The 25629-nt window shown below is 48.9% G+C and overlaps 2 protein-coding genes across 10 annotated transcripts in view; one reads left to right on the top strand and one right to left on the bottom strand.

Moving 5' to 3' along the window:
* The first annotated feature begins 2119 nt into the window (after positions 1-2119).
* Positions 2120-18127, top strand: GSG1 (germ cell associated 1). 8 transcript variants are annotated; one of them, XM_028119791.2, is made up of 7 exons: positions 2120-2167; positions 11984-12302; positions 13151-13219; positions 13559-13606; positions 14528-14680; positions 15301-15412; positions 17782-18127. In XM_028119791.2, exons 1-7 carry the CDS (start codon positions 2120-2122, stop codon positions 18125-18127), a joined length of 1095 nt encoding a protein of 364 aa, XP_027975592.1. The 8 variants fall into 8 exon arrangements, with proteins under 8 accessions (XP_027975592.1, XP_027975591.1, XP_027975588.1 ...); XM_028119790.2 differs by having other exon boundaries at positions 15274-15412; XM_028119787.2 differs by having other exon boundaries at positions 13559-13729.
* Positions 18128-18964: 837 nt separating this feature from the next.
* The window catches only part of FAM234B (family with sequence similarity 234 member B), a 34071-nt gene continuing 27406 nt past the window's right edge, over positions 18965-25629 (bottom strand). The window contains exons 11-13 of one of the 2 annotated variants that reach the window (XM_028119666.2): positions 22932-23049; positions 22039-22259; positions 18965-21444 (exon numbers count right to left, since the gene is read on the bottom strand). In XM_028119666.2, the coding sequence (XP_027975467.1) occupies positions 21439-21444; positions 22039-22259; positions 22932-23049 (345 nt within the window). In that variant the 3' untranslated portion in view covers positions 18965-21438. Of the gene's footprint in view, positions 21445-22023; positions 22260-22931; positions 23050-25629 lie in introns of those variants that run through there. The other variant, XM_088025928.1, reaches the window with a different exon arrangement.

Below are 25629 nucleotides of genomic sequence, written 5' to 3'. Positions count from 1 at the left end.
AATTTTGCCTGTTTTTCTATAGGAATTTTGATCTCTTTTCTCCCTTAATGTTTAAAAGTCCCTTATATATTAGAGATAGTAGCTTTTTATCTGTCATATGGATGGCTCATATTTTCTCCCAGTTTACGTTTGTTTTTTTATTTTGTTTATGGTGATTTTTGCCATGGAGACGGTTTTTGTTTATTTGCTTTTTAATGTAGTCAAATGTATTAATCTCTTCTTATCTAGGATCTGGATTTTTAGCCATCCTCAGAAAGCCTCTATTTGCACCCAGATTTTAGCGTCGTTTGCCCATGCTTTCTTCTGGCACTTGGATAATTTCGTTTTCTACATTCAGATTTCCAGTCCATTTGGAGTTTGTTCTTGTATATGGTATAAAAAGTGGGTACAATTTATATTTTTCTAAATAGCTATCCAGTTTGTCCCAATGCCATTTGTTAAAAAGACCGTCTCTGCCCCAGTAATTATAGATACCACCTTTGCCATGTGCTGGATGTCTCTATATAGCTATGTGTATTTCTGGACTTCTATTCCATTGGTCTCTTGGTCTAGTCATGCCCCAGCTCCCTATTGTGTCCCCTGTAGAGGCCTGTAGCCTGCTTTAATATCTGTTAGGGCTGGTCCTCTCTCAGAGATCCTTCTTCCCAGTATTTCCTGGCTAGTCTTGCGCATGTGTTTTCTGAAATGAACTTTACTATCAGCTTGTCGTGCTCTTTAAAAATATTCATTGGTATCTGTGTTAGGGTTACATTAAATTTGCAAATTAGAGAGAGCTGACATCTGATCAAGTTGAAACACGCCAAGAACAAAGCATGTTAATTCCTCCTGTTCAAGTTAGTGATAGGTCATTTTAGATCTGATGTCCTCTCCTAGACGTTTACTTAGGTATCTTAGCTAGTAAGAAGGTCCCCGTTGCAGAGCCAGACCATACATGCTACGCAAGCTCAAAGGGAAGAGAGAGAGGTAAGAGTTAGAATCACAAGGGAAGACTCTGGGCTGAACTGAGACTGGAGTCATGCATCCTGAAGGTCATATAGGATTTAGGTGGATGGCAAAAAGGAAGATGGAATCCCAGTGAGGAGCACCCAGGCTAAGCTCAGGGGTATACTCCGGGTGACATGTCTCACAGGACAGAAAGCCCCCAGGCAGACTCTTAGCTGGAATACTGGAGAAGACACCACCCCTCTCTTTAAGCCTCAGAGTTACATCTCAGTGTTAATAGCTCCCAAATCCTCATTACATACTATTAAAATTAAGTTTGTGAACATCAGCTAGATTTCCAGATACTGGTCCTTTAGAATGGTGATTTCTGTACATTGTGGCCTTTTCTGGGAACGCTCTAGAGCTGTGTTATCCAATACAGTAGCTACGAGCCACACGTGGTTATTGAGCCCTTACACGGCTAACGCAATTAAGGAGCTGGATTTCTCATTTTATTTCACTTTCATTTAAATTTTAAAAGTGGAAGCAGTGTCAGCTATTCGTCCATTGAAGTCAACTTTATTGTTTTGAGGAGGACTACATTTTACTTGAATTATACCACTACGTAAGATAGCACTGTTGTACTGCGACGCGCGTGTCCATTTTACTTTTTTAAATGTGGCTACTGGAAAACTTTAAATCACATGTATGGCTCATATTGTATTTCTCTTTGGCAGCCCTGGTCTAGAGCTTCACCACTGCGTGTGGTCTGGGCAGCATCATGTGGGAGCTAACCCAAACCCTCAGAATCCGCTCGCTTACAAGGATGCCCGGAGGTTCTTACACAGTAACAGAACCTCTGATTCGGATGACTCAGAAGACATCCAGGCCTCTGCTAGGTACCCCAGGGCGGGGGTACCCAAGGTGGCGGGGGTGTGTGGGGGCGGCAGAGAGATCCCTGCCCACCACTGTGATGTCATAGAGAAAAACCTCTTGCATCAGCCAGCCCCGCCCAAACTGGTGTCCTGGCTGCAGGATATCCTTTTCCATCTTCCCCAGCCCACCTCATAGCACCTCACCCCTCTGCTGGCAAGAGGGGGCCTGATTCATCTTCCAACCAGATACACATTCCACGCAACGAGCCAAGACTGAGCAGAAGAGGAACTGAAACACCTTTGTCTCAGAGCTTGAAAAGTGAATGAGCAATCCCTCTCAACTGACTCAAAATGTTTGTCTCACCCAGAAGGTAGGTATGCCACTTTTTTTTAAGTTTTTAGTGACATTCCAGTGAACACACGGTGTAATACTAGTTTCAGGCATACAGTGTTAGATTTGTAATACAGGTTATACAAATGCACCGCTTTATTTCACATGTTCACGGTTCTGAACTAGAGAACACACTGTAGGATTATACAAAAGGAAATAGAAATCGGTTCCTCAAGCCCCATTTTTATTGATAAACCTGGTGATGTCCAAACCTCGACCTTCTGTTTTCAGCTTCTTCCACTAACCTTTCATTTCCTCCCCCTTTGCCTCTTCACTTGACTTTTCCCTGCTGCTCCCAGGACGGCTTAGAGCCCTCTAGTTCTCCTTTTTCCTCTCCCATCTGTATGATTCCTGTTGCCAAAATCTGGTTCCTGGTAAAAGGCCCAGTGGCAGGGGCAACCCCAGAGCTGTGTATGACTCTAATGAACTGAAAGAGCAGATATTAAGTTCTCTGCCAGAGAAAGGTGAGGCACCCCCCACGGTCCTGCCGGTAGCCGCTCTGATCCGGAATCTACTGGAACTAAGGAGGACAACAACCTTGGTTGTGCTAGTTCCTCTTTCTGGTCTCAGAGAATCTGGGAGAATCTGCAGGGATCCTTCCAGATCCAGAAAGACCCTCAGTCAACAAAAGATGTTTCCACATCTGGAAATGACTTGCCTGTCATCTGAGATAGTTGAGAACGGCCGACTTTCAGCCCCAAGGGTTACTAGAAAAGCAAATGTTGTTCATTTCTCGCACTTCTTGCCTTTCTCAGGAGAGAAAAATGAAGCTTACAATTAGACAGGGAAATAAAACACACAAGCACGCACTCACGCACACACGTGGTGTGCTGTTCGTTGTCTGGATGCTAGGCATCACAGGAGACAGGATAGCACCCAAAGTGAATAGATCGTAAATAGGAGAACCCACAGAAATGGGTAAGAACATGACAGAAAAAGCCAAGCATAGTAAATTTTATTTTTTTATTATTGATTTAGGAGGAGAAACAGAGGGAATATGGGAGGGTTTATCAGTATATATCTGAAGTATAAAACACACTTCATCCATTGCGCCGTTCCGTGTGAGTTTCCATAATCTGACCTGCAATCCCTGCCTTTTGCTGAAGTGTGTGCACCTCCCCTTTCCTGATTGGCAGCCTGGGGATGAATCAAGAGGTTCTGAATATAGACTCCACCATTTATGAGCCTTGTGGCCTTGAGCAAGTCAAGTGCTCCCTCTAGAACGGAGTCACCACCCCTCCCTCAGGCTGATTGTGAGGATTGCCTGAAGAGCCTAGCAAGGTGTCTGGAACACGGCCCATTCCCTTCGCCGCCCCCCCCCCCCCACTTCCTTTACACTTTCCCCGCTGCCTCTTGGTCTTCACAGCAAAACTGTGAAGGACTACTCTTTCTCCTAATTTACTTCTGAATCACTCAGGTAAATTACGTAACTTGGCCAAAATCAGTCCAGGCGTGGGTGGAGTTGGGACTAGAACCCAGATCAGTTGAGGATTCGTGGTCTCTGGATTTCTCTCTTGCAGCCAGGAAACGAGGCAAAGACTTAGACCAGAACAGGGATCTGCAGCTTTAGGGGAAGGGCGGGGCTGGGAAATGCCTGACTTTTGGGTTCCAGGGCAACCCGCACCTCCTGACCCTCGCTAGGTGTGAGGAGCTGATCAGATGACCGACTCGTCTCTGCCCTCCCTCTGCCAAGCCTCGCCAGGGCAGACGGCCATCAGGCCCCGGCCCTGGGGCTCGGCCTCCCTCCGGCCGGCTCTTTCTCTCGGGAGGGCCCCCGGGCCGCGGCTCTCAGCGGACGCCAGAGCCGGGAGAGGAAGCCAAAGGCCCCACTCCCCGCCCCACCCGCTCGCGTAGTCCCAGGCGCGGGGCCCCTGGGGCGGGGCCTCGCCAAACAATTCCAAACACGCTCCGCGCCCGTCGCCGTGGCAACGCGCGCCCGCTGCTAGGCGACCGGGGCGCCGTAGTAAACCCGGGGCGGGCGTGTTACTCACGGAGGGAGAGGGCCGAGGGGAGCCGGCGGGGACTCGGCTGGGCTCGGGCACCGTGACAGTCGGGGAGGGAGAGAGGGGAGAGAGCAGGAAAAGAAAGAACGGGGTGGGCGGGGCGCACGCGGAATGGAAATGGGGCAGCCCAGCTCGGCGCCCTGAGCACCCCTGGAGAGGCGAGAGCTCCTGTCAGCCCCCCCTCCGCCCCGCCCCGCCCCGCGCGGTCCCCAAGATCCCCCAGCCCCAGCAGGCCCCGAGGGCTCGGTCACCCGCGCGTGAGCGATTGCCCCACAGGATGTGCAGATGTGGCTGCCCCTCTGATTCACTCCAGCTGCTTGGGGCAGGGAAGAAAGGCGGCTTCCTCTCCTGGAAATGCCTGCATTAGCAAAAGCCCTCTAACAATTCCACTAACAGCGGAAAGGGAAAGGCGACAGAGAGGAGAGGCCCCAAAGTGCTTTTCTTCAGTCCTTCCCGCGGAACAGAAGTAGAAGTGTTCCCAGAACTCCTGACCCATGTTAGAAAGAAAGGAGTCGTTCTTATTCTACACGCCCCTGTTTGGGGGCACTGTGGACATGAAACACTGTTGCGGTGGAGGTTAACCTGAAAGCCCAGAAATCCCAGAGCTGAGTGTCCTATACTGGTGTTAATATTTTGGACACTCAGCATGGGCATTTTTGTGGCATTACTGTACCCCTCCGGACTGGAAGGAAGATCAAAATGTGTGAAGACCTTCCGTATCTTCATCAGTGAATGAGTCAAACATGAGGAACTGAAGCAAAAATTGTGGAGCTGGAAAATCTCAGATGGTTCGAGATATGTCATCCAAAGGGTTCTAATCAGTAGGGAATCCTGGAGCTTGGGAAAGGAACATGGCATTTGCAATCTGTCACTGGCTTTTAAGCAATCTGTTTGTACCCTGGTCTCTGTGAACTAAAGATAATACTCGTTCATGAGATCATTGCTGTTTTCTGGGTTTCGCTCATCAAAAAAACAGGAATGTTTCCACAGGTGGGAGGAAATGTATTGGCAGAGGATCTGTTCGATGTGCATCTGTGTAGAAAGGCACACGGGTGTGTCTGTGGATCTGCGGACCTTCTACCTTCTACTTCTTGCCGCTCTTATGTGTGTGAATCAGGAGAATTCGTGCGTCCTTTAACAATAGAAGACTGGACACTTTTCTCTATTCATATCTTCTCTTCACTCATAGGCTTCTTAATTGTATTCTGAGCCTGGTTTCCATTACAAACTTCATTCACTCATTTCTGCATGTTCGAAAGTGCTAGGCTCTGCAGATCAACCATGAACAAAACACAGCTGCTCCTATAGCTAGCAACTTGAAGTCAAGCCTGCATGTTCTGGGCTGCATGAGAAAGGCACACAGTGGAACATGCAGGAACAAAGAACAGGGGCCTGTAGATCAGAGCCAGTGACAGCAGAATCATTCACGTCCCACTCCAGCTTTTTGAGTGCTGAGTAACAGAAAGGAATTAGTTATGAGGCATGGGTCAGAAATCTGACTTCGGGGCAAAGGACAAAGATACTACTGCTGGGTGGGGGTGGGGGGGAGCTGCAAATGAACCAATTTTAGGAGAAGATGCCTCTATTGATAATGGGGAAAAAAACAAACTAACTAACAAACCCCAAATCCCTTCACCCCAGGCTTTGCCATGAGGCAAGGGCTATGCCACACAATCTGCTCTGGCTGGGCATTCTAACCCATTGTTTTAATCACGTCTAATCTACCGTGTATTCACAAAGTAATAAATTGGATTCCTGTTTACAGACTTTGTGTGGGTGTCCCAAGACCACTGTTTCTCTTTGTGTATACTTAGTAAATATGGTTTGGTACAGTGCAGGCTATAGTCACTGAGGACCCTAGCAAGCACAGGTTAGTCCCAGGCCTTGGCTTTGTGATGTCAGAAACGCTGAGTCACATATATGTCCAGGGGGCAGGGAATCATCCTGACATGGTAACAGTCCCGCATACCAAAGTTAAATACTGTTTTGAGATACGGAATCTTTGTGTCTGGCCTGAGTCATGAGCTTCTGAGCCCAACCTAATTATATTCATGTTGCATTGACTAGCAATGACTTTTTCTGTTCTAAGGGAGGAAAGAGAAGAAGGAAAAAATATAAACATACCTAAATTATAACGAGAGGAAGTGAGTGGGATGCCAGGCAGAGAAACTCATGTTTCGTCAAAAAAAGAAATTAGACATTGTGGCATAGGGTCCATGGGGACAGGGGGTGTCCTCAAGATGGATCATGGCTAATAGCCAGCCAGCCAGCCCAGCCATGCAAAACGCACGGCTTCTGAAGGGATAGATTCAGGCTTTGGAGAGGCCTCAAATAATACAACTTCGGAGGCTCTCTTTAAGAAAACTAATACAGGGCGCCTGGGTGGCTCAGTCGTTAAGCGCCTGCCTTCGGCTCAGGTCACGATCCCAGGGTGCTGGGATCGAGCCCCACATCGGGCTCCCTCCTCCACATCGGGCTCCCTGCTCGGCTGAGAGCCTGCTTCTCCCTCTGTCTGCTGCTCCCCCTGCTTGTGTTCCCTCTCTCGCTGTGTCTCTCTCTGTCAAATAAATGAAAAAATTAAAAAAAAAAAAAGAAAAAAAACTAATACAAAGTGATGAGTATGTAAGGGTTCTTGGAAGGGGTCCGAGTCAGTGAGAGACCCCAAAGCTGCTTCACTTTCAATCTACCTCCAGGCCTCCTCACATAACCTCAAGACTCTGCCGCTCCCATCCCCTTTTCCCCGGAGAAGGCAAATTTCAGCCCATTAAGGCACAGGGGGTGCGGTTTATGAGCAGAGGCAATAAAAACCAAAGACATCAGACTGTGCCAAACGGTGACTCAAGCGGGATATGAGAAGTGTCTGCAAGTATTTGAGGGGTGTAAGCACAGAGAAGGGAAAAGAATTGTTCACTGTTGTGGGGTGGAAAGGGAATGAGGATACGATTCAATAAAGAAAAATGTGCACAGAACCCCTCAGGAAGCACTGGCTGACTCTATTTTCTGATACCGTGGAGTTGTATTTCCCAGGGGAAGTATTTAAGGATCCATGAGTCACTGAAAACTGGAACCCGGTCACGAAAAATGTGCTACAGGAAATAATCCTACAAGATGTCCTCGAGGGAGCGGCTGGATGCTCCCAGAGTTCATTCCGAGCCCTGAATTCCGTAGGGCTGACACAAGGCGTTCTATAGATGTGTGAGTGGGGAGGAGGCCGGAGGAAGAAAAAAGAGCCATCCCACGGGGAGGAGCCACCACCTGCACCCACGTTTGCGGACGGGTGGCGGCAGCCTGCGCCCGAAGAGGGGAAAAAAAAAAATGTAAGGCGATAGCGCCACCCAGCGTCAGGACAAAAGCTGTAGCCAGGAAACCGACAGCCAATTCCAACGTGAAACGTGACCACCAAATTCCAGCTCCCAGCTCTGTCCGGATGAATAAGGGTCGTTCGGGTGATAACGGGAATCACGCCTGGGCATAAGCACATGTGTGTCAAATGTGCGGACACGTCAGTCCTAGAAAAGTAGGAAGTAAGAGCCAGAGAGACTCCTCCGGCTAGAACGTGGACTAATTCCCTCCGAGGGGAGCCCGCCTTTCATTCCCCCAACTAACTGCACAAATACAGAATGGGAAAACCACGACTTGGTTGGTGGCAAATCTGGAATATTCCAGGAGGGGGAGGGCCGGGGCAGAATATGAGGGTTTCATTCAACGTAAGCCCCACGTGAGTCAAACAGGTCATACTTGATTAATTCTCTGGCTCCATATTTTCCAGTTTGTTCAGCTTCTTACTTGTTAAGGTGAAGTGGCAACTTCCAAGCTCTTTACATGCGGAACCGGAAACCAGAAGTCCATCCCTGGCTATCTACGAAGAGCTTTCTAAAATTACAGATTCCTGGGCCTCACCCCTACGGTGGAATCTCAGGGCGGGGCCCAGGAATCTGAATATTTTCCAAAGTTTCAAAGACTGTTCTGATGCTCAGTCGCGGAACTGAGAACGGCTGCTCCAATAAAGGAGGGGCCTCTGAGGACTTACAATCCAGACAACTATCATGAAATATAGAAAGTATTACGAGAGGGGTCCAGTATGGAAGGACAGAGAGGAGAGAATTGTTCTCTGGGAGAAAAGAAACATTTTCAAAGGATGAGTGACTTTTACACTTGTGTTGATGAGAGGCAGATCACCAGATAAAGAGAGACTGAAGACATTCCAGGTATAAGGAAGAACATCGGCAGAGGCACGGAGGACCCTCTCGGTATTCCGTTGGAGGGACGTTGTTAATAATCCTTACGATGCGGGGGCGCCTGGGTGGCTCAGTCGTTAAGCCTCTGCTTTCGGCTCAGGTCATGATCCTGGGGTCCTGGGATTGAGCCCCGCATCGGGCTCCCTGCTCAGCGGGGAGCCTACTTCCTCTCTCTCTACCCCTGCTTGTGTTCCCTCTCTCGCTGTCTCTGTCTCTGTCAAATAAATAAATAAAATCTTTAAAAAATAATAATAATAATCCTTACGATGCTAACTGGAAGGTGGAGACCACCCATGACACAAGGAAGCAATTTCAAACCCATGGCTCTATGAGGCTTGACACTGCAGATAACAGCCTATTAAAAGGATGAAGGGGCACCTGGGTGGCTCAGTTGGTTAAGCATCTGCCTTCGGCTCAGGTCATGATCCCGGGGTCCTGGGATCGAGCCCCACATCAGGCTCCCTGCTCCACCCCCTGGCTTGTCCTCTCTCGCTCACTCTCTCAAACGAATAAATTAAAAAATCTTTTAAAAAAGGAGGGGGAATGGAAACCCCTACACAAAGGAATGGGAACTCTTGTAGTAATGGTAACCCTGTAATATTTTCCGTATCTGCCATAAAATCAAGCCCAAGCCATTCACACCAGCTTCCTAGGGAATGGCAGTTAGGTGAAAACTGAATCTTCACTTAACTTTTTAGAGAAACTTCCCCCTGTGAATGCAGGTCCTTGCTTCTTTGTGTTTAATCCCTGATACCCATTGGCAAGCTCTCCTGTGTAATCTTCCAGAACAGCTGGGCCATGATTGCATTGTCAATTATTAAATGCCCAAGTTCCCTGCAAGGCAGCATTTAATCATGAGGCACTCCAAAAAAATAGGAGATAGAAGAGGAGGGACAGGAAGGGAGGCGGGGGAGTGGGAAGGCAGTTTCACTCTGTCAACATTAAACCAAGGGGATTTGGGGCGCAGATGTCATCCTATGGTCCTTCCTGACGAGCTGCAAGACGCTGACCATGGCCAAGGTAACCAGCTTCCCTCTCTGACTGCTCAGAACACACATTGCATAGCTATTTTGCACCTGATTAAGAGCTGTGCCTGTCTCATCAGTTTGTTGTCTTTGTTAACTCTGTGTTTGTCTGTTAACCTATGTTGATGGAAGAATTAGTGACATTTTGGCACCTATGCATTTCCTATCGTTCTGAGCTTGGAGTGTCTGGGAAGCCACTCTCTGTCACTTTTCTAGAGAGTAAAGAGTCACCTTGGTATAGGGCTTGTCAGCATAGGCAAAGATACAACTTTTCTTATGGCTGCTACTTCTCCATGATCTCCTTAAAGAGATCATTGCAAAATTAGACTTGGTCTTGCCATTCAACAGGCTATCTGGATCCTGGAGAGAAAAGGCATGTTTAGGGAGAAATAAAACACATGATGAAGGGCACAGTACTGTAAGTGTTGAAGATGATTCTTGAAAAGGCTCTTGAATGAATTCCCATTCAATTGTCAAGATAATTCTTGAATGAGGCTCTTTGTGTCTGCCCTTGGTTGGACACTCTTTCTGGAAGCATCCTCTTTGAGCTTCATTCCAAGCTCTTTTTCATCCTTTGTTTCTCAAATCGCTTCTTCTTTAAATTGGTTATCACCTTGGTGCGGGGTTCCTTATTCTTATCTGTGAATAATCTGCAGAATAACTTATAAATATGCATAACTTGAAACGAATTGAGGGTAGAGTAAAAAATCTGTGATAGTAGACAAATTTCCAACCTGTATTAGATTGAAAATGAAGTTGTTGAAATGTAGAATTGCCTAAATCATTAGTTCAATCTTTATACAGAATGATTATTGAAGACGTTTTACCTGGAAGTCCATTTCCTGTTCAAGCAATGGATATGAAAATAATTAGAAAGAATAACTTATAGTAATGGAACAATGGCTAAAACCAATAGGATTTTCACAACTAAAAGCAAGATGGAAACATTCTTTCGGGCGGACAGGGGCAGTGTGTGACTTCCATACCGGGTAATAGAAGCTCTTTCTTCACTCCAGAGGCTGTGGTTTTCAGTCTTTACCAAGGTCACCCAGAGTCCTGCATAGACTGACAATTTCGGTGGATTTAATTTGTTGAGTGCTTTTTAAAAAATCGTATTAGCAGATTGCTTTCTAGAAGTTGTTTTATCATATGTCCTATATATTGATTTTTATATGCATATGAACCTTGTATATTTCTTATGGCCATAAATAATCTGCACTTTGTCTGTGGTATGTACTGTTTTAGTCCCTGGAAATTCTGGAGAACAAACTGCTATATTTCTAAGATAAAGTTCCCTGTTAGATGTAGAAAATGTTAAGCAGATTTATGGGCCTGTCCCATTTAGCTATGGTTTTATTTACGTTTCTTAAGCTAAGCAGATTTAGGTCTGATTAATTCTGATATGAGAGATCCCCTGGAAAGCTCAAGATGGTTTACTTTAAGAAGCGTCTGTCAGCAACTAAATATGGGTTTCTTTTCCCTTCAGTACGTATTAATGTAACAGCATAAACTGCTCCGTAACACAAAGTGCAAAACCTGGCAGATTTCTTTATTTTTCTACAGCTCAGTTGGGGTCCAAGCCACCACTCGCCAAGGTTGAAACATCTAATATTGGTCATTCTTCAGCTGGCTCTCCTCTTCTCTTAGGCTAAAAATGATGGGGAGGTCGGGGGCTCCAGCCAGAGCCACACTGTCCCCCCTGTGAATCATCACCACAGCTGCATCAAGCAGTGGAGATGCCCCTCCAGTTCCCTCTCCGTGACCACGACATTTGGTGTCCCGTCTACATGGGCGCCACACAGCCACCTCCCATTTGAGATTCTGCCCTCTCTGTGGTAGTGTCTGAAAGCTGGACCCAGATCACCACCTCTCTCAGAACCTACAGCCTCGTCTCCCCTCCAAGGGTTTCGACAACCCCACATCCCAGTAGGTCCACTGCCTTCTTTAATCCTGAAAGCCCTAATCCTTGCTGCTCCTCCGCCCCGGGGTGATCCAGTTTAATATTGACTGATAGGCCATATCCTCCTTTACTCTCCTCTTGGAGGAGTCTGTGATACAGAGAAGAGGACACCCAAAAAACTTGCGTTGTTACAACAACAAATACCTCAGCAAATCAGTGCTACTACCTTTCGCTGAAGACAAAACCAAAAATAATGACCAGTAAGCGCATTAGGGTGGCTCCAATTCTTGTACTCAACTTGATATACACTAGCTCTGTGGCTTAATCACATTCCGCCTGAGGCTATTATCGGGTACTTATTCAGATCATCCTCAATAAGCATTTGAGTAGAATGAGGTCCAGCTTAAATAAACATCATCACCATGGTGTGCCTACTCCAGGCCATTCCTGAAGCTAAGCCTCCACACGCGAGGCTCCTTGGAGAAAGCTCCCGGGGCTGGCGGGGGGCGGGGGGGGGGGTGCGTCACCATGGAGGAGCGTGGCTTGAGCTCAGGGAGCCGCAGGGAAGGGTATCCAGATCTCCAAGGAGGTTCTGAAATCACGCTCTCCGCGTGTATTGGTCTGTTACAGATGGAACTCCCGAAGGGCTCCTCTGGCCAACGGACATTCCTATCTGCCCTCCTCAACATGCTATCACTCAGCCTCTCCACAACATCCCTGCTCAGCAACAGCTGGTTTGTGGGCACACAGAAGGTGCCCAAGCCCGTGTGCGGAAAAGGTCTGGCAACCGAGTGCTTGGACGTGCCGGTGCCCTTGGATGGGAGCAGCACCAACGCATCATCCCAGGAGGTGGTGCAATACAGCTGGGAGGCTGGGGATGACACCTTCTCCTTCCATTCCTTCTGGAGTGGCATGTGGCTATCCTGTGAGGAAACTGTGGAAGAACGAGGTAGGTTCCTCGGTCCAGCTGCCCGCTTTCTTTCCCCCAGGGAATTTAACGCGGGCAGAGAGCCAGTGGGAAGTATACAGCACTCCCCGCACCCCACCGGGCCTCACCCCCAGGCTCAGCATCTCCCACCTCTGTATCCCGTCGCTTCTCCCTAGGACTCCCTTTTAATAAGACCCAGAAGTCCATCTGGCTTTTCCAAACCTCCTGTCTAGCAGCCATGCGGGTTTAAAATCGCACCATCCTTAAAGGGTCTCATTTCGACTTGTAACATCATGAGAACTCCCCCTCTAGCGAGTTAGGATTGCTGTTTGGAGACCAAATGAGGAGAGAGGATTCTTAGAGAAAATGCCCTGGCTCTGCCCAGCTGTGACCTCAGATGCGCAGCTTCCTCTCTACAGACCTTGATTTTCTCCCTGGTGAGATGAAAGGGTCCGAGTAGATCACCTGTGAAGCCCCTTCCTCCCCCACCCCACCAACAGGGTTTTCTTGCTCTATCACCATTACAATTTACAAGGTAGGGGAACTGAAGCCGCAGGAGGGTAACTAGGCGGAAGAAGGCCACCCTTGACCTCCCAGGTCTCCTGCAGCTCGGCACGTACTGGCAAAGCGGGGTCCTGTGTCACTGCATTCCTTAACTTGTGTTCCTCGGCTTAGGACCAGCTGGCCTAGGGACAGCCCTCCTCCCTGCTCAAAGCATCAGACATCACCTGGTAGTGACGTTTTCCTAAAGCCCAGAATCCAGTACAATTAACCTATTTCTCCCAATTTGGGCCAAGGGAAAAAGGAGATGGAAGAGGATTATAAATGTATGTGTGTGTGTTTATGTGTGTTATTAACGTGCCGTTTAGCACAGCTCCGACCCCAGCCCCGGAAACAATTGCGAACCATTCAGACCAGGGGTACGGTGGCAGCAAAAGGTGCTGGTTAACATTAGGCTTGTTAACCCTCCGTGACCTGAGAAGTGGGAACATTTCCCCGCGGAAGCGCTTTCAGGCTCACGTCCTCTTCTTCACTGTCAGGAACTGGGGACGGAGAAATGGATCCTGAGTGATTCTTGCCTAGTCATGCATCCATCTGTCCATCCATGAGCCCTTCTTTCCTGCTTTCAGAGAGAGGCGTCTAGTGCCTACCTGCCGCATGCTGGGCAGGCACTGGTCCGAGCCAAGGGAGGGGGTGGCGCCAGGTGTGGGACGGTGCGGGGTTGGGGGGGGAACGTTTTCATCTGCCCCTGAAGTCATACCTTATCTGTGTTTCAGGGGAGAGGTGCCGAACTTTCAATGAACTCACACCACCAACCCAGAGAGGTGAGAAAGGACTACTGGAGTTTGCCACGTTGCAAGGCCCACGTCACCCCGCTCTCCGATTTGGAGGGAAGCGGTTGATGGAGAAGGCTTTCCTCCCCCACCCTCCCTTGGGGCTTGTGGCAAGTATGTGGGTTTGATCACCAATTTAGCCGCCATTGACTTGGACCCCTCTGGCCCAACAATGCTCTCTACACTGTTCTGTGATCTTCTTTTCCCTTCTTCTGAGCCCCTGGGGTGACCCACATTCCCTCCAGAGCTGCCTCTCATTCATATGCAGGAATGCAAACAAGGGACAGCAGGGACAAATAAAGTTCACAAATAGAAAACCACCAACAGCTCTAACCTCCTCGCGTTGCCAAGTAACCATGTTGAAAAGCTTAGAGGGAAAAAAAAAAAAAGAAAAGGAAAAGCTTAGAGGTGTTTTTTTTCCCTCCAGTATGTACGTATTTTTTAAATGATATATATATATATATTTTTTAATAGAAGGGAGTGAAACTGGAAAGGGAGGGAGAAAGAAACAGAAGTGATTGCTCCAAAATTCAATAAGGAAAAAGGGAACAAAAATGACCCACAGCAAAGTCATGCCCCTGCAAGATTTGGTGACAGCTGATTTCTTCTTGAATTGCCCTGACGGTATTTCCAGTCAATCAAGTTTACTTGATTCCTTATCGGGTGCCGAGCAGCTAGCAGCGAGCCCAGGGGCGACAGCAAAGGACCCAAAGTAGGGAAAGCTCCCACCTGGTGCCAACTCTGTCCCCTTCTCCCCTTCTCTGACTCTGAGAGGCTTTCCCTTCTGCCGGGCTCCGTGGGTTCCGTCCTGGAACGTGTCAGAGTGAGGGCTCTTCTTCCTCTGGTTTCTTTTTTCTTTTTTCTTTTTTTCTTTATAGTTGAATTTTATTTTCTTCGTCTGGTTTCTAACAGAGATCCTATGGTTATCCCTGGGAGCCCACTTCTCGTCCATCGGACTTGAATTCGTCAGCTTCCTCTTGCTACTAACGGACCTGCTGTTCACCGGGAACCCGGGCTGTGGGCTCAAGCTGAGCGCCTTCGCTGCCCTTTCTTCCATCCTGTCGGGTGCGTGCCGCCCAGGCTGGAGTGGATGGGGGGCCTCGCCACCTTGGAGCGCCTCTGGTGGGCGCGTGTGTCTGTCCAGAGGCAGGGTCAAGAATGGAGGGATGAGAGACGTTGCAGGCGTCTTGGAGTTGGAATGAAATCTTCTATTAGATCATTATGTACTTGGCAAAATGATTTCTCTCTAGGTTCTTTTTATTTGCAAGTTTTCTCAGTATGTGAAATACAGTTTGGCTTACTTTTCAGTTGCATTTACACACAGCTTTTCAAGACTCCGTCGGATCAAGTAGGAGTAAGAGATGCAGATATAAAGATAGATCAAGAATAAAGCTCGTGTTGAGGGCATGGGTGGGAAGAAGTAAAAGGCCCTAAGTGCAGCATTGACTCAGAAACTTTTTCCATACCTCGCCACCTAAAGCCTGGGGCAACCTTTTGCAAAGTTCAAGGAGAAGCCCCCGTCACAGATCAGTGTTCCCAGAAATGTGGGGGGCAGATGAGTAATGGAGCATCTCCCCGTAGGCTGTTCCTGATGCAAAATGAGGAGGTTGCTCCAAACTCATACTCCCTGTAGCTGGCAAATCCAGCCTCTCTCTAAGGGCACCGCCTTCCTGTTCCCTCTGCAGGCCTCCTGGGGATGGTGGCCCATATGATGTATTCACAAGTCTTCCAGGCAACTGCCAACTTGGGTCCAGAAGACTGGAGGCCACATGCTTGGAATTATGGCTGGGCCTTCTAGTAAGTGCTTACCATCTCCTGAACCTTCTAGGCCCTCCCCAGCCAACCTGCATTAGATGTGCTGCCCTCAACTAGATGCCTGCTCGGGTGTCCTTCTGTCTTCTCTTCATCCCTCATCCCGGGAGTCTGTTGACCAGAGAGCTGGACCATCAGGCCACCCCTGTTCTTTCCCCACCTCCTGTGGAGGCACAGAGAGGATTCTTCCAGCTTGCTTTGTCCAGTTTTCCTAATGATACAGCTGTTGCATGTTCCCTTGGGAAATGAGACTGATTTTGTGTGGCTTATGCAAGTGATGCTCTGTATTTTATTTATTTCTTTTTAAGATTTTATTTATTTATTTGACAGAGACAGAGATAGCGAGAGAGGGAACACAAGCAGGGGGAGTGGGAGAGGGAGAAGCAGACTCCCCGCCGAGCAGGGAGCCCGATGTGGGGCTCGATCCCAGGACCCTGGGACCATGCCCTGAGCCGAAGGCAGATATCCAACGACTAAGCCACTCAGGCGCCGATGCTCTGTATTTTATACGTTTTATGATTCAAGGTATTGGAGGGCCGAGAAATGAAGGATTAGCCTTGAGATTTGGTTCGAATTCCATCCCCTGTGAATGGCTGACTCTTCTCCTGTAACAGAGTCACTTCTTCCTACTTCTGCTCTATTCCACCCCATTGTGTGAGAAATAGAACCTCCCCTACCAGTCATTCCCTAACCCTTAAAGAACTAAGGGGTCAGTTATTTTTGATTTCTCTTAAGAAGAGAGAAGCAGCAACCATGACAAACACATTGGAAGCAAATATCCCCTCTGTTTTAAGAGTTCCTCACTTCCTCCCCCGAGGAACACGCTCTGTTCACCGCGCAGGTGCTACCTTGGGCCTGCATTATGGGCTGGAGTCAGTGCTAAGTACTTTAACAGTGCTGAAAACACACGGCACTGGGCTCGAGTTTCCATGCTGACGGAGGCAATCTGGAAGCCTATCCATGCCTGTTAGGAGATCCTATCCCCTTCTCTCATGATAGAACATGTGCTATTGGATTCGGGCGTCTTTGGGCTATTCCAAAACCAGCCCCCAGAGCTTATGTTCCAGACACATGGTTTTGCACCTTTTGTCTGTCTGCAGACACCTGCAGAGCTCAGGCTACCCCACTCCCATCTGCCCCATCCCCGGCCTGAGTCGGCTGAGTCTGTCAGGGGCGGCAGATAGGAACACGCAGCGCCACCGTGTGGCCTGGCTTTACCCATCACCTGACCTCATGAAATTCCTCACTAACCTCACACAACTTCCTGTTTCCTGGGCTTCCCAGAATCATGGGGAGATTTAGGGGTTGACTTCCCAAGATTTTAGGAATGCGTTTGATATAGTTCCCTGGTGGTTGGTTGTTTTTTTTTCTTTGTTGAATCCATCCAGCTTCTCTTAAGTCTCCAGCTTCTCTTCCATCCATTATAAACTCCTGTAAGCCAAGAACTGCACTGTTTTCCCAAGAGGCAAATTCCACTGGTATAATGTATAATACCTCCAGGTTTATAGTGAGTGTTGCCTGAACGAACGACATGCAGAGGCTCAACTTTGTGGCCCCTAAGATAGCTAAAAAAAACTCAAAACAAAAGAAGATGGAAGAGAAATGATCGCTCCTAGCATCTGATCTGAGTGAAGGAAAATCTTGGGCAGGGTGTGTGTGTGTGCGTGTGTGTGTGCTGGGTGTGTGTGTGTGCGTGTGTGTGTTGGGTGTGTGTGCGTGTTGGATGTGTGTTTGTGTTGGGTGGATGTGGGGTGAGGGGTGTGGGGTGGGTGTGGGAGTGGGGTGTGGGGGGCGTGGGGGTGGGGGGGCGTGGGGAGGGCGTGGGGAGGGCGTGGGGACGTGGGGGGGCGTGGGGGGTGTGGGGTGCTGCATTGGGCTACGTCCACTCTATACAGCTGAGCTATCGGTCTGTGAATCTTGGGAGATCAAAAGGGTAACTGCAGGTGGGGAAACCATAGTCCAGAAAGTTGCGTGTGAGTGTGTGCGTGTTCTATGTACGCAGCAAAGGCACACCAGGAATAAAAGCGCACAGCTCTGACAGCTAATCGATCCAGTGAAACCCAGTCTGTTAAACTCCTGGTCTGACGTGCAACACTACAAGAGTCATTCTCTTTGACTACAAACCATTCAGAACATACCCTACTAAGTCAGACCAAATTCAGGCCTCTGGCCCACAGTGCTTTCCCCGCAGCACAGTGCTTTCCCCGCAGCACGGCGGAAGGGAACACACGCCGGTCCTTGAATCCCTAAGGGGCATCAGCCTAGTCTACTAGTAGGAAGGGATCATATTTTTCTCTCAAGCCTGTACGTAGGTCAGATTCTGACCGTCCCATTTTTTTTCTGTTCATCCCTAGCACGGCCTGGCTTTCCTTCACCTGCTGCATGGCATCGGCGGTCACCACCTTAAACACATACACCCAGCTGGTGCTGCAGTTCAAGTGCAAGCACAGTAGGAGCTTCAAAGGAAAGCTGAGTTGCCTGCCGCACCATCACCAGTGCTTCCTTGAGCAGCCGTCCTGTGCAGCCCCCACGGGGGGTCCTCTGACCAGCTACCACCAGCGCCACCCTCAGCCCGTCCGCTCAGTCTCTGAAGGAGCTGACTTCTACTCGGGGCTACACCACAAGGGATTTCAGCAAGAACCCAGCCAGAGGCTAAAGGAAGAGGTGGCTGGGTCATCCGTAGAGGAAGAACTGTGTTAGAAGTAGTCAGATTTAGAGGGCAGGCGGAACCCAACCTTCCATGTTCATTTGCTATCAACAGGTACTGAAGCCAGAGTCTGTTTCTCGAGCATGGTTTTCACAGGTTCGGGACAAGTGTATCTAAGGTGCAGGTCCAAAGGGGTGCATGCCAGGGCGCCACTGCCCCTCTTCCTTCCCAGCGCTTTCCTTCCCTTCCCATGTCTCGTTTCACCACACCCCTCTCCCGTGTTCAGAGTCACCCTCTCTCCTTTACTGATGGCTTGTTGTGTGCCAGGCTCCGGGCTCAGCAGTGGAGACGAAAAAGAGAAGTAAAATCCAGTTCCTGCCCTTTAGGGGCTTCTCCATCTGGCCCTCTATCTGGGATTTGGAGGCATGCAGGCAGGCAACTCAACAGTCGTCCACGGTGGCTCAGCCTTCCCTGGTGCACTTGACTTTTCCTGGAAGTCATAGAATGGAAGACAAAGAGGCCTTCCTGGGACCTTGGGCATGTAGGACAGATACCCTCCACACTGCCCATCACAGTGTCCCACACCCACATGGTAGGGACCCAGTGGAAGTTTAAATATTAATCTAGAAGCCACCAGGGGACTAGTATACACGAGAAGGCCCCCACAGCATGCAGGGACAGGTCCACTGTAGTTATTCATAGGGGATTTGCGGTAAGGGACACTTCCGCAGTGAACAAGGCCACAGCATACACTCCCCTCTGGATCCCCAACTCACCCACCCACCTGTTCTTCCTCTTTTCCATAAGGGAAAACAAACCATGGCGATGGCTAAGAAGAATGAGAATGACACACAAGTGTGTTTCCTATACATAGTATTTATTTGTTCTCCAACAATTCACATTTTAAATAGTGCTTCCTGACAATATACCAGCTGGCTCTTCTGTAGTATGGACAATAAAAGTAGCAATTCACATTCAAGGGGGTTGGTATCAGCATCCCTGACTGGGAGGGGGCGTAGAGAGCATCTGGGGGGTGGGGGGGGATGCTGTCTAGGGTGCAAGGGGCTCTAAGGATAGCACGGAGGAGAGCTTGGGAGAAGGAAGACCCTTACACCTGCACAAGTCACTGCGATCCCTAAGTGGCAGTCACACTGGCCTTGCTTGAGTGGGGAAAGGAAGGAGCTCTTCCTATCTTAGAGGTCCGGCTGGGTGGGTGCCTACAAGGAGAAGGAAGTGTCAGGACACACCTGACAGGCTAGCACCCACGCTGGACAGATGAAGCTTCCGCAACCCTCGGCCACCATTCCAACCCTCTGCCCTGGCTGCAGGAGGGAGGAGAAACCCAGAGCCTGTCCCGTGTCTGGCAAAAATGGATTCAAACTTCTCAGAGTCAAAACAATCTATGTTAAGTTAGTTTGTAAACACACCATGAAGAATTTAGGGACTGATGCTCTTCTAGCTTCCTCTCATTTCTGGGACTCACCCGGTATAGACACCATCTTCTACCCAAAAAGATACCCCCGCCCCCCACAAGACCAGGCCCTTTAGGTAAACGACTTTGCATTTTACTCCTCCACCTAAAGTGGCTTTCCCAGAAAGCCTCAACATGGTGAAGAATGAGGGTGAGACGTAGATGGCTCAGCCCAGGCCACAGGACCACAAGTCAAGTTTTAGCTCTTCAGTCAACTATAAATTAGTCCTTAGAATCCTCTACTAGGCTAAACAAGATCCTAGGCTCTTCTACCTAAGCAGATTCAAACTCTAGAAGTGAATCTAAAATCATCCCTATCCTCTAACTGTTCCCCTAAGTTTACAAAGTCTCCCAAAGTGTTGAAACCAAATTTGCTTTCAGGATCTTAAGGCAAGGGGGTGCCCAGAAACCTGGCAGGCCAATCTGCTATTGCTACCAATATGTTATGTCACAATGCCTACCATTGGGCAAGTAATACACATCCCTTCAAATCTGGGATCCCTAAATTTCTGTAATCTCTAAATTTTTCTGGACTCCCTTTATTAATCCAAGCTAAAAAGATACAAGCCCAAGTAAAGACAGAACCTGAGTTGCACTCGAGTAAGACCTATCAAAATTATTCAAGAAGAAAAGCAGTTCTCCACCAGCTAACGTGGGATTTTCTGCTATAAAAACAATGACCTAGAAGTTTAGGAGAGAACTTATTAGAAGCAACATTTATGGAAGAAGGGAGAACTAAGCACTGGAGATAATTCTAAAGAACTTAACCAATTATAAAAGTTAGAGTAATTACATAGGAATTTTCTCAAAGTACAGTGTTTTCCAAGGCTCTACAAGGAAGGAGATGTGCAGGCAAAATGGCTGCATATGGGACTCAAGGAGCAGGAATAAAAATCCAGAAACAGCTTTGCTCTCATGCAAGCAAAGCAAAAACACCTCTGAATAAAAGAGGGCAAACGAGAGGCAGGATGGAGGACAGCCCACAGGAGATGCCAGGAGACCGAGAGAGCAGAGTGGAGATGAGGCCGGGATAAGCTACCTGGCTGAACGGTTCCTGACTTCACAGAGCCAGGGCAGCCGCGCCCACGAGCGCTTCAGAAGTTACTGCGGGGAAAAGGCCATGCTGGCCAGGCCCATCCAGGCCCCGCAATGCCACACGGACCCCACAGAGGCTGCTCACAAACTCTGATGCTCTTGCTCCCCTTCCGACAGGAATGTGGTGGTGCTCATGGTCACCGAGTGTGTAGAGATGGAAAGTTCGGGAGGCGGGAGGCTATGGAACATAAAAGATGGGAACGCAAGGATGGCTCCCTCGGCCTCCCGCTGTCTGTGTCTCCCTGCCACTAGGGTGGGAAGAAGCCAAGGTCCAGGCGGTGAGAGAACACGGAGGGAAAGGACCAGTGGCCCCGATCAGAGGCAGGGCACTGGAAGTCCTAAGTCTCAAACCAGCCGAGTGTTATCTCAGAAGGACAAGAAACTGGGCCCCTAGAGCTTAGAACAGATCGAGAAACTTATGTCATCCCAATACCAACACATACACACAGGTGGCATAACGCAAAACAGAATGTTCCAGAGAAGAACCTCACCGGAATTTCCCAGCAGGAGTTTATAAATTAGACACACAAAAAATACACCGTGAGAGTCACATTTCCAAACTATCCGTGGAGTGCCTAGAGGGGGTTAATGCAGGGACTGGGAAGGTAGGTCAGACACCCCAGCCAAACGGATGGTGCTGTCATCCGAGAATGCGCCCTCAGAGTGCTTTGTGACAATCACGCAGAGCCGGTGAAGTGAGGTTGAAGTCTTCCTTCTCTCCAAAGAACTGACGTGATGCTGCTGGGAGAGAGATGGTACCACTCTGTTCACTTCTTCTGAGATGGAAGATTCCTCAGACTATATCTAGGGGAAAGAGTACAGGTATCAGTGACTTTCATTCTTTTCATGACAGAGAAATGGAGGAAACCCAAAGGTCAGGCTATTTCTCTGCTCTTCTGTCCTTTTGTCTAGCCCTGATAGTTCGTAAGTCCTGCCAGAAAGATCCAGGAACCTTGTTTTTTCCATGACAAACTCCTGAACACTGAACTAGACCACAGTATTTGAGGGCTGGGAGGTTAGCATTTTGAGCAAGATAATCCTTTGGAGTATGTAACTTTCGCAAGTGTTGCAAGATGTTAGCATCACTAGCCCCTCCCCAGAAAATACCGGTCGTATCCACCCCCTCAGTCACTGAGATAATAGACACCATGACTCCACATTTCCAAGTGTCCCCTAAGGGCGATGGTACCATTCCCAGCTAAAAACAACTGAGTACCATTTCTGAATGGTCATAAAGCACCCTAAGAAAATAGAGCTGCTCTCGAACAACGTTCTTGACACCCAGCTAATCAAGAAGGTTCCTACTCCCCGCTACTTTCTAGAGAACAAAGCTGGAGTTGGTAGCCTTTGCCCCAAACCCTTAGTAGTAATCAAATATATCGTTCAGAAGAGATTCACCTGGTGGGGAGGATCAACAAACTTTATCCTAGAGAGGAATCTCCGAAGCTCCCCACGGCCGATTTTGGGGGTGGTGTCCTCGAGCTGCACCACCTGGCCTTCCATCAGTGCCCACCGTAGACTAAGCTTGCTAACCACCAGGGGTGCCGGATGGCCTTCAGAGCTTGGCCCTGTTGTCCTGGTAACATAAAAGGCATCTTTCCAGAGGTCGTTAATTCCAACTGAGGAAGGACAAAAACAAGAGCAATTAATGAGGACAGAAAATTTCTGCTAACAGGAGAGTGGCTTGACTTAGCAACGAGCTTCATTCATTCATTTACTCATTAATTCGTACACGAAGTTTATTGAGCACCTAATAAATGCCTGGCACCGAGCCAGACAGTGGGTGCATAGTGGGGAATGACAGGATGCCGGCCAAGCAGCACATTCCCCTCGGTCTTTAGACCTTTCCTTTTCTGAAGCTGTTTCTAAGAAAGCCCCAAATCAGGAGACAAGGATATGCCAACTGTGGTGACAACTGGACAAAAAGTGAGCATAGGGGACTAGAACTTCTGAGACTTCCTAGACTGTCAGTACACGGTCACAGAAGCTATCTGCCTCGCCAGCACTTGTCTCTTATCCTTAAAACAGGTGTTGTAATAAAAAGGGTCTCAATTCCTAATTACCACTATTTAATGCCCACTGAATAATGTTTTACGCTAATATTGAAAAACAACTCAGATCCAGTCAGAGGATTCTGTAGGATGCGTGGGAAGGGCTCAATGTCCCCACCCCCCTGCTGTTGTTTGAAGGCACACGTCCCTCCCTCGGTGAGACAAGGGTATCCTCACACACACAGCCAGCACACCTTCTCCCCTCATCTGTACGCAGCCCCTACCATCACTAGGACTTACCCTCGGAAGCCATCACTGTGCCCGTGGCATTGGCCAGATCCAGAAGGATAGAGGGGAATGCTGGATGCAGGAGGTAAAGGTGGTGAAGGCTGGGTGGCCCAGTTCCTGGGATGACATCCTGACAATGAGAAGCAAAAGGGAAGAATGTAGGTAACTCTGCATTCCCACATGTGACAGGCCTCCGATGAAAAGGGCAGAGGAGACCATGGTGATTACTCATTCCTCTCAGATGCTATGACCTGACCCCAACTACAAGCATGCGTTTGAGAGAAACTCCCATATACAAGAGACATATTTCAGAGCACTCAAAACAGACTAATCACTAACTTCTTCAAACCACTAGAGTATAAAACGCTTTCTACCTTATGAGAAGAAAAAAGGAATGGAAATGTGCATGCCCTGGGTGAGCGGGGGGGGAATCCAAGCCTTCTGCCTGTGGGAGTATTAGAACACTGGGTCATCTCTTGCTTCGTGGTGGGGCTTCGTGGACACAAAATGTATACATGAAAAGACATCTCTCATTGGATATGAAAGGCAATTGCAAGAATCAAGCTAAAATCACAAAAATCTTCTCAGTTCCTGAAACAAACCGAACACTGTCCAGACAGAGGCAAATCATTAATTCTACAACAAAAATTCCAATTCCAAGTGGCAGTCTCCAGAGTCCTGACAGCAGAAGAAATGCACACTGGAACTGCCTTCGCCAGCCTGACCCCGGTGCAGGGAGGACGTTGGGCTCTCACACATGTGTGCAGCCCGGCCACGCAGTTGTTAAAGCACACAAATAGCACATACGGATTAGTAAATGACTGCTCTACCAAGCTTCCCAAGTACCTCCCCCACCCCGGGACCATCCTGGACCCCACTAGTGGAGGAAACGGGAATCCCATTTTCTTAGCATAGGAAGTCCACGAAGTGAGAAGAAACATAGGCAGGACGCTTGCAGCCACACTCCCACCACGTGCCAGGAAGCACAAGAGGGCATTTTCCACATACCCTCAGGATCACAAACCTGACAGGACAGACCTCTGACTCTGTCCACATGACAAGCAAAGAGCCAAACTCCCTCCTCACTGCCCACGGAATGGAGCCCAAATTCCTTAGCCTGAAAGCCAAGGCCTTAAACCATTTAACCCAAATCTGCCTTTTCCAGCCTCTTCCATCATTCACCTGGCCGGCCGTGCTTCAGGAATGTCTGGTTGTAACCTTTGATCCGTCTAACGTCTGCCAACCCTACTTCCCCCTGAGACTGTCTAACGATTCTCTGGAGCCCATTTCCACGCATGAAAACAACCCTCGACCTTAGATCCTACACCTGAATGCTGCCTCTTTTACGAAAAGCTCCCCAGCTGCCCCCAACAAAGTACCCCTCCCTTTGTGCTTCCACCTAAACCTCTTATTTGTGCTTCAATTACAGCATCTGTAAGATGCCTTTGTTTTGTGGTGATTTATAGACACTTACATTGGAGAGTCACCTCTTCTAATCCCCTCATTTTATTAAGTGAGGAAACCAGAAGTTAACATGTCAGGTGAACTATCTGTGGGCACATGTTAGGGCAGGGCAGAGTTAGGACTATAATCTAGATTTTGAGTAAATCTGATCTTCAAAATGAGGGAATATGTTAGCATCTCCATTGATGAATAAAGAGCACGGGGCTCAGAAAAGTTAGGTGGCTTGTCCAAGAGTGCACGGTCGATGAATTCAGGATTCTTCATCCTTCCGGGTCCCCCCAGCATCCGGGGACCATCTGCCTTCTCTGCTAGAGCACCAGCACTGTTTCCAGTCTATCCTTAGGTCCCTACAGAGAACACAGTGCCTGGCACAGAGCAGGTGCTGGTCAAGATAGGTTTCACTGAGGGGCGCCTGGGTGGCTCAGTCGGTTAAGCGTCTGCCTTCGGCTCAGGTCCTGAGCCCCACGTCGGGCTCCCTGCTCCGCGGGGAGCCTGCTTCTCTCCCTCCCTCTCCCTCTGCCCCTCCCCGCTCTTGCGCGCTCTCCCTCCCTCTCTTTATCGCTTGCTCGCTCTCTATCTCAAATAAATAAATAAAATCTTAAAAAAAAAAAAAAAAGATATGTTTCATTGAACCAACTCAGGGTGGATCTTACCAAAAACTCCCAGGCACCTCTTCTAGGTGGTACCCTGCCTCATCAACCCCATTAAAATACTGCAGGATAGCATTTGAGACTTTCGAAAATCTGCCTTCCGGGCATCGGATCTTCTCTCCTATTATTCCCCCAGATGACCCCTCAACCTCAGCCCCGTCACCGTCCTCTCCAGCTGCCTAGCCATCCCTGCCCCACACCGTTTCTGCAGACTCAGTTTATTCATCTCGAAGCCCAGCCTCACCCACCATGAAACCTCCTCTGCCCGTTCCAGACGAGTCACAGTTACTTCTCTTTGACTACAGCACATGTGAATCATCTGGAGATTTGGACCTAGCGTCTTGAGAGGACTTCTGTTTCACCTAGACTCCCAGCGTTGGCAGCTGTAGCCAGGGGCTGCTGTCAGCTTTCACAGTGCTTGGCTGAAAGGCAAGGCCAGGGCAAGCGGAGCTCGGGAGGAAGCAGGTTCCAGCCTTGCGCACTCGGCTGCTGCTGTGCTGTACCCACACCCACTTGGAAGCGTGGCTTCTCCACTAACCCCTCCAGACCCAGGCAGCCCCGCAGAGCGGCTGTCATCTCACCAAGCGACAAAACGA

This window comes from Eumetopias jubatus, unplaced genomic scaffold (assembly GCF_037043125.1).
Source record: "Eumetopias jubatus isolate StellerSeaLion01/CBP00866 unplaced genomic scaffold, mEumJub1_p1.0 scaffold_8, whole genome shotgun sequence".
In the NCBI taxonomy this organism is placed as follows: Eukaryota; Metazoa; Chordata; class Mammalia; order Carnivora; family Otariidae; genus Eumetopias; species Eumetopias jubatus.
This window is presented reverse-complemented; position numbering and strand designations above follow the sequence as displayed.

Excerpts from the sequence above, each read along its gene's own strand:
- GSG1 (XM_028119787.2), top strand. The coding sequence starts at position 2,120 with ATGAGCAATCCCTCTCAACTGACTCAAAATGTTTGTCTCACCCAGAAG. Across the intron at positions 13,730-14,527 it reads TCCCTTGGGGCTTGTGGCAA|AGATCCTATGGTTATCCCTG; the intron begins GTATGTGGGTTT and ends GGTTTCTAACAG. Across the intron at positions 14,681-15,300 it reads CCTTTCTTCCATCCTGTCGG|GCCTCCTGGGGATGGTGGCC; the intron begins GTGCGTGCCGCC and ends TTCCCTCTGCAG.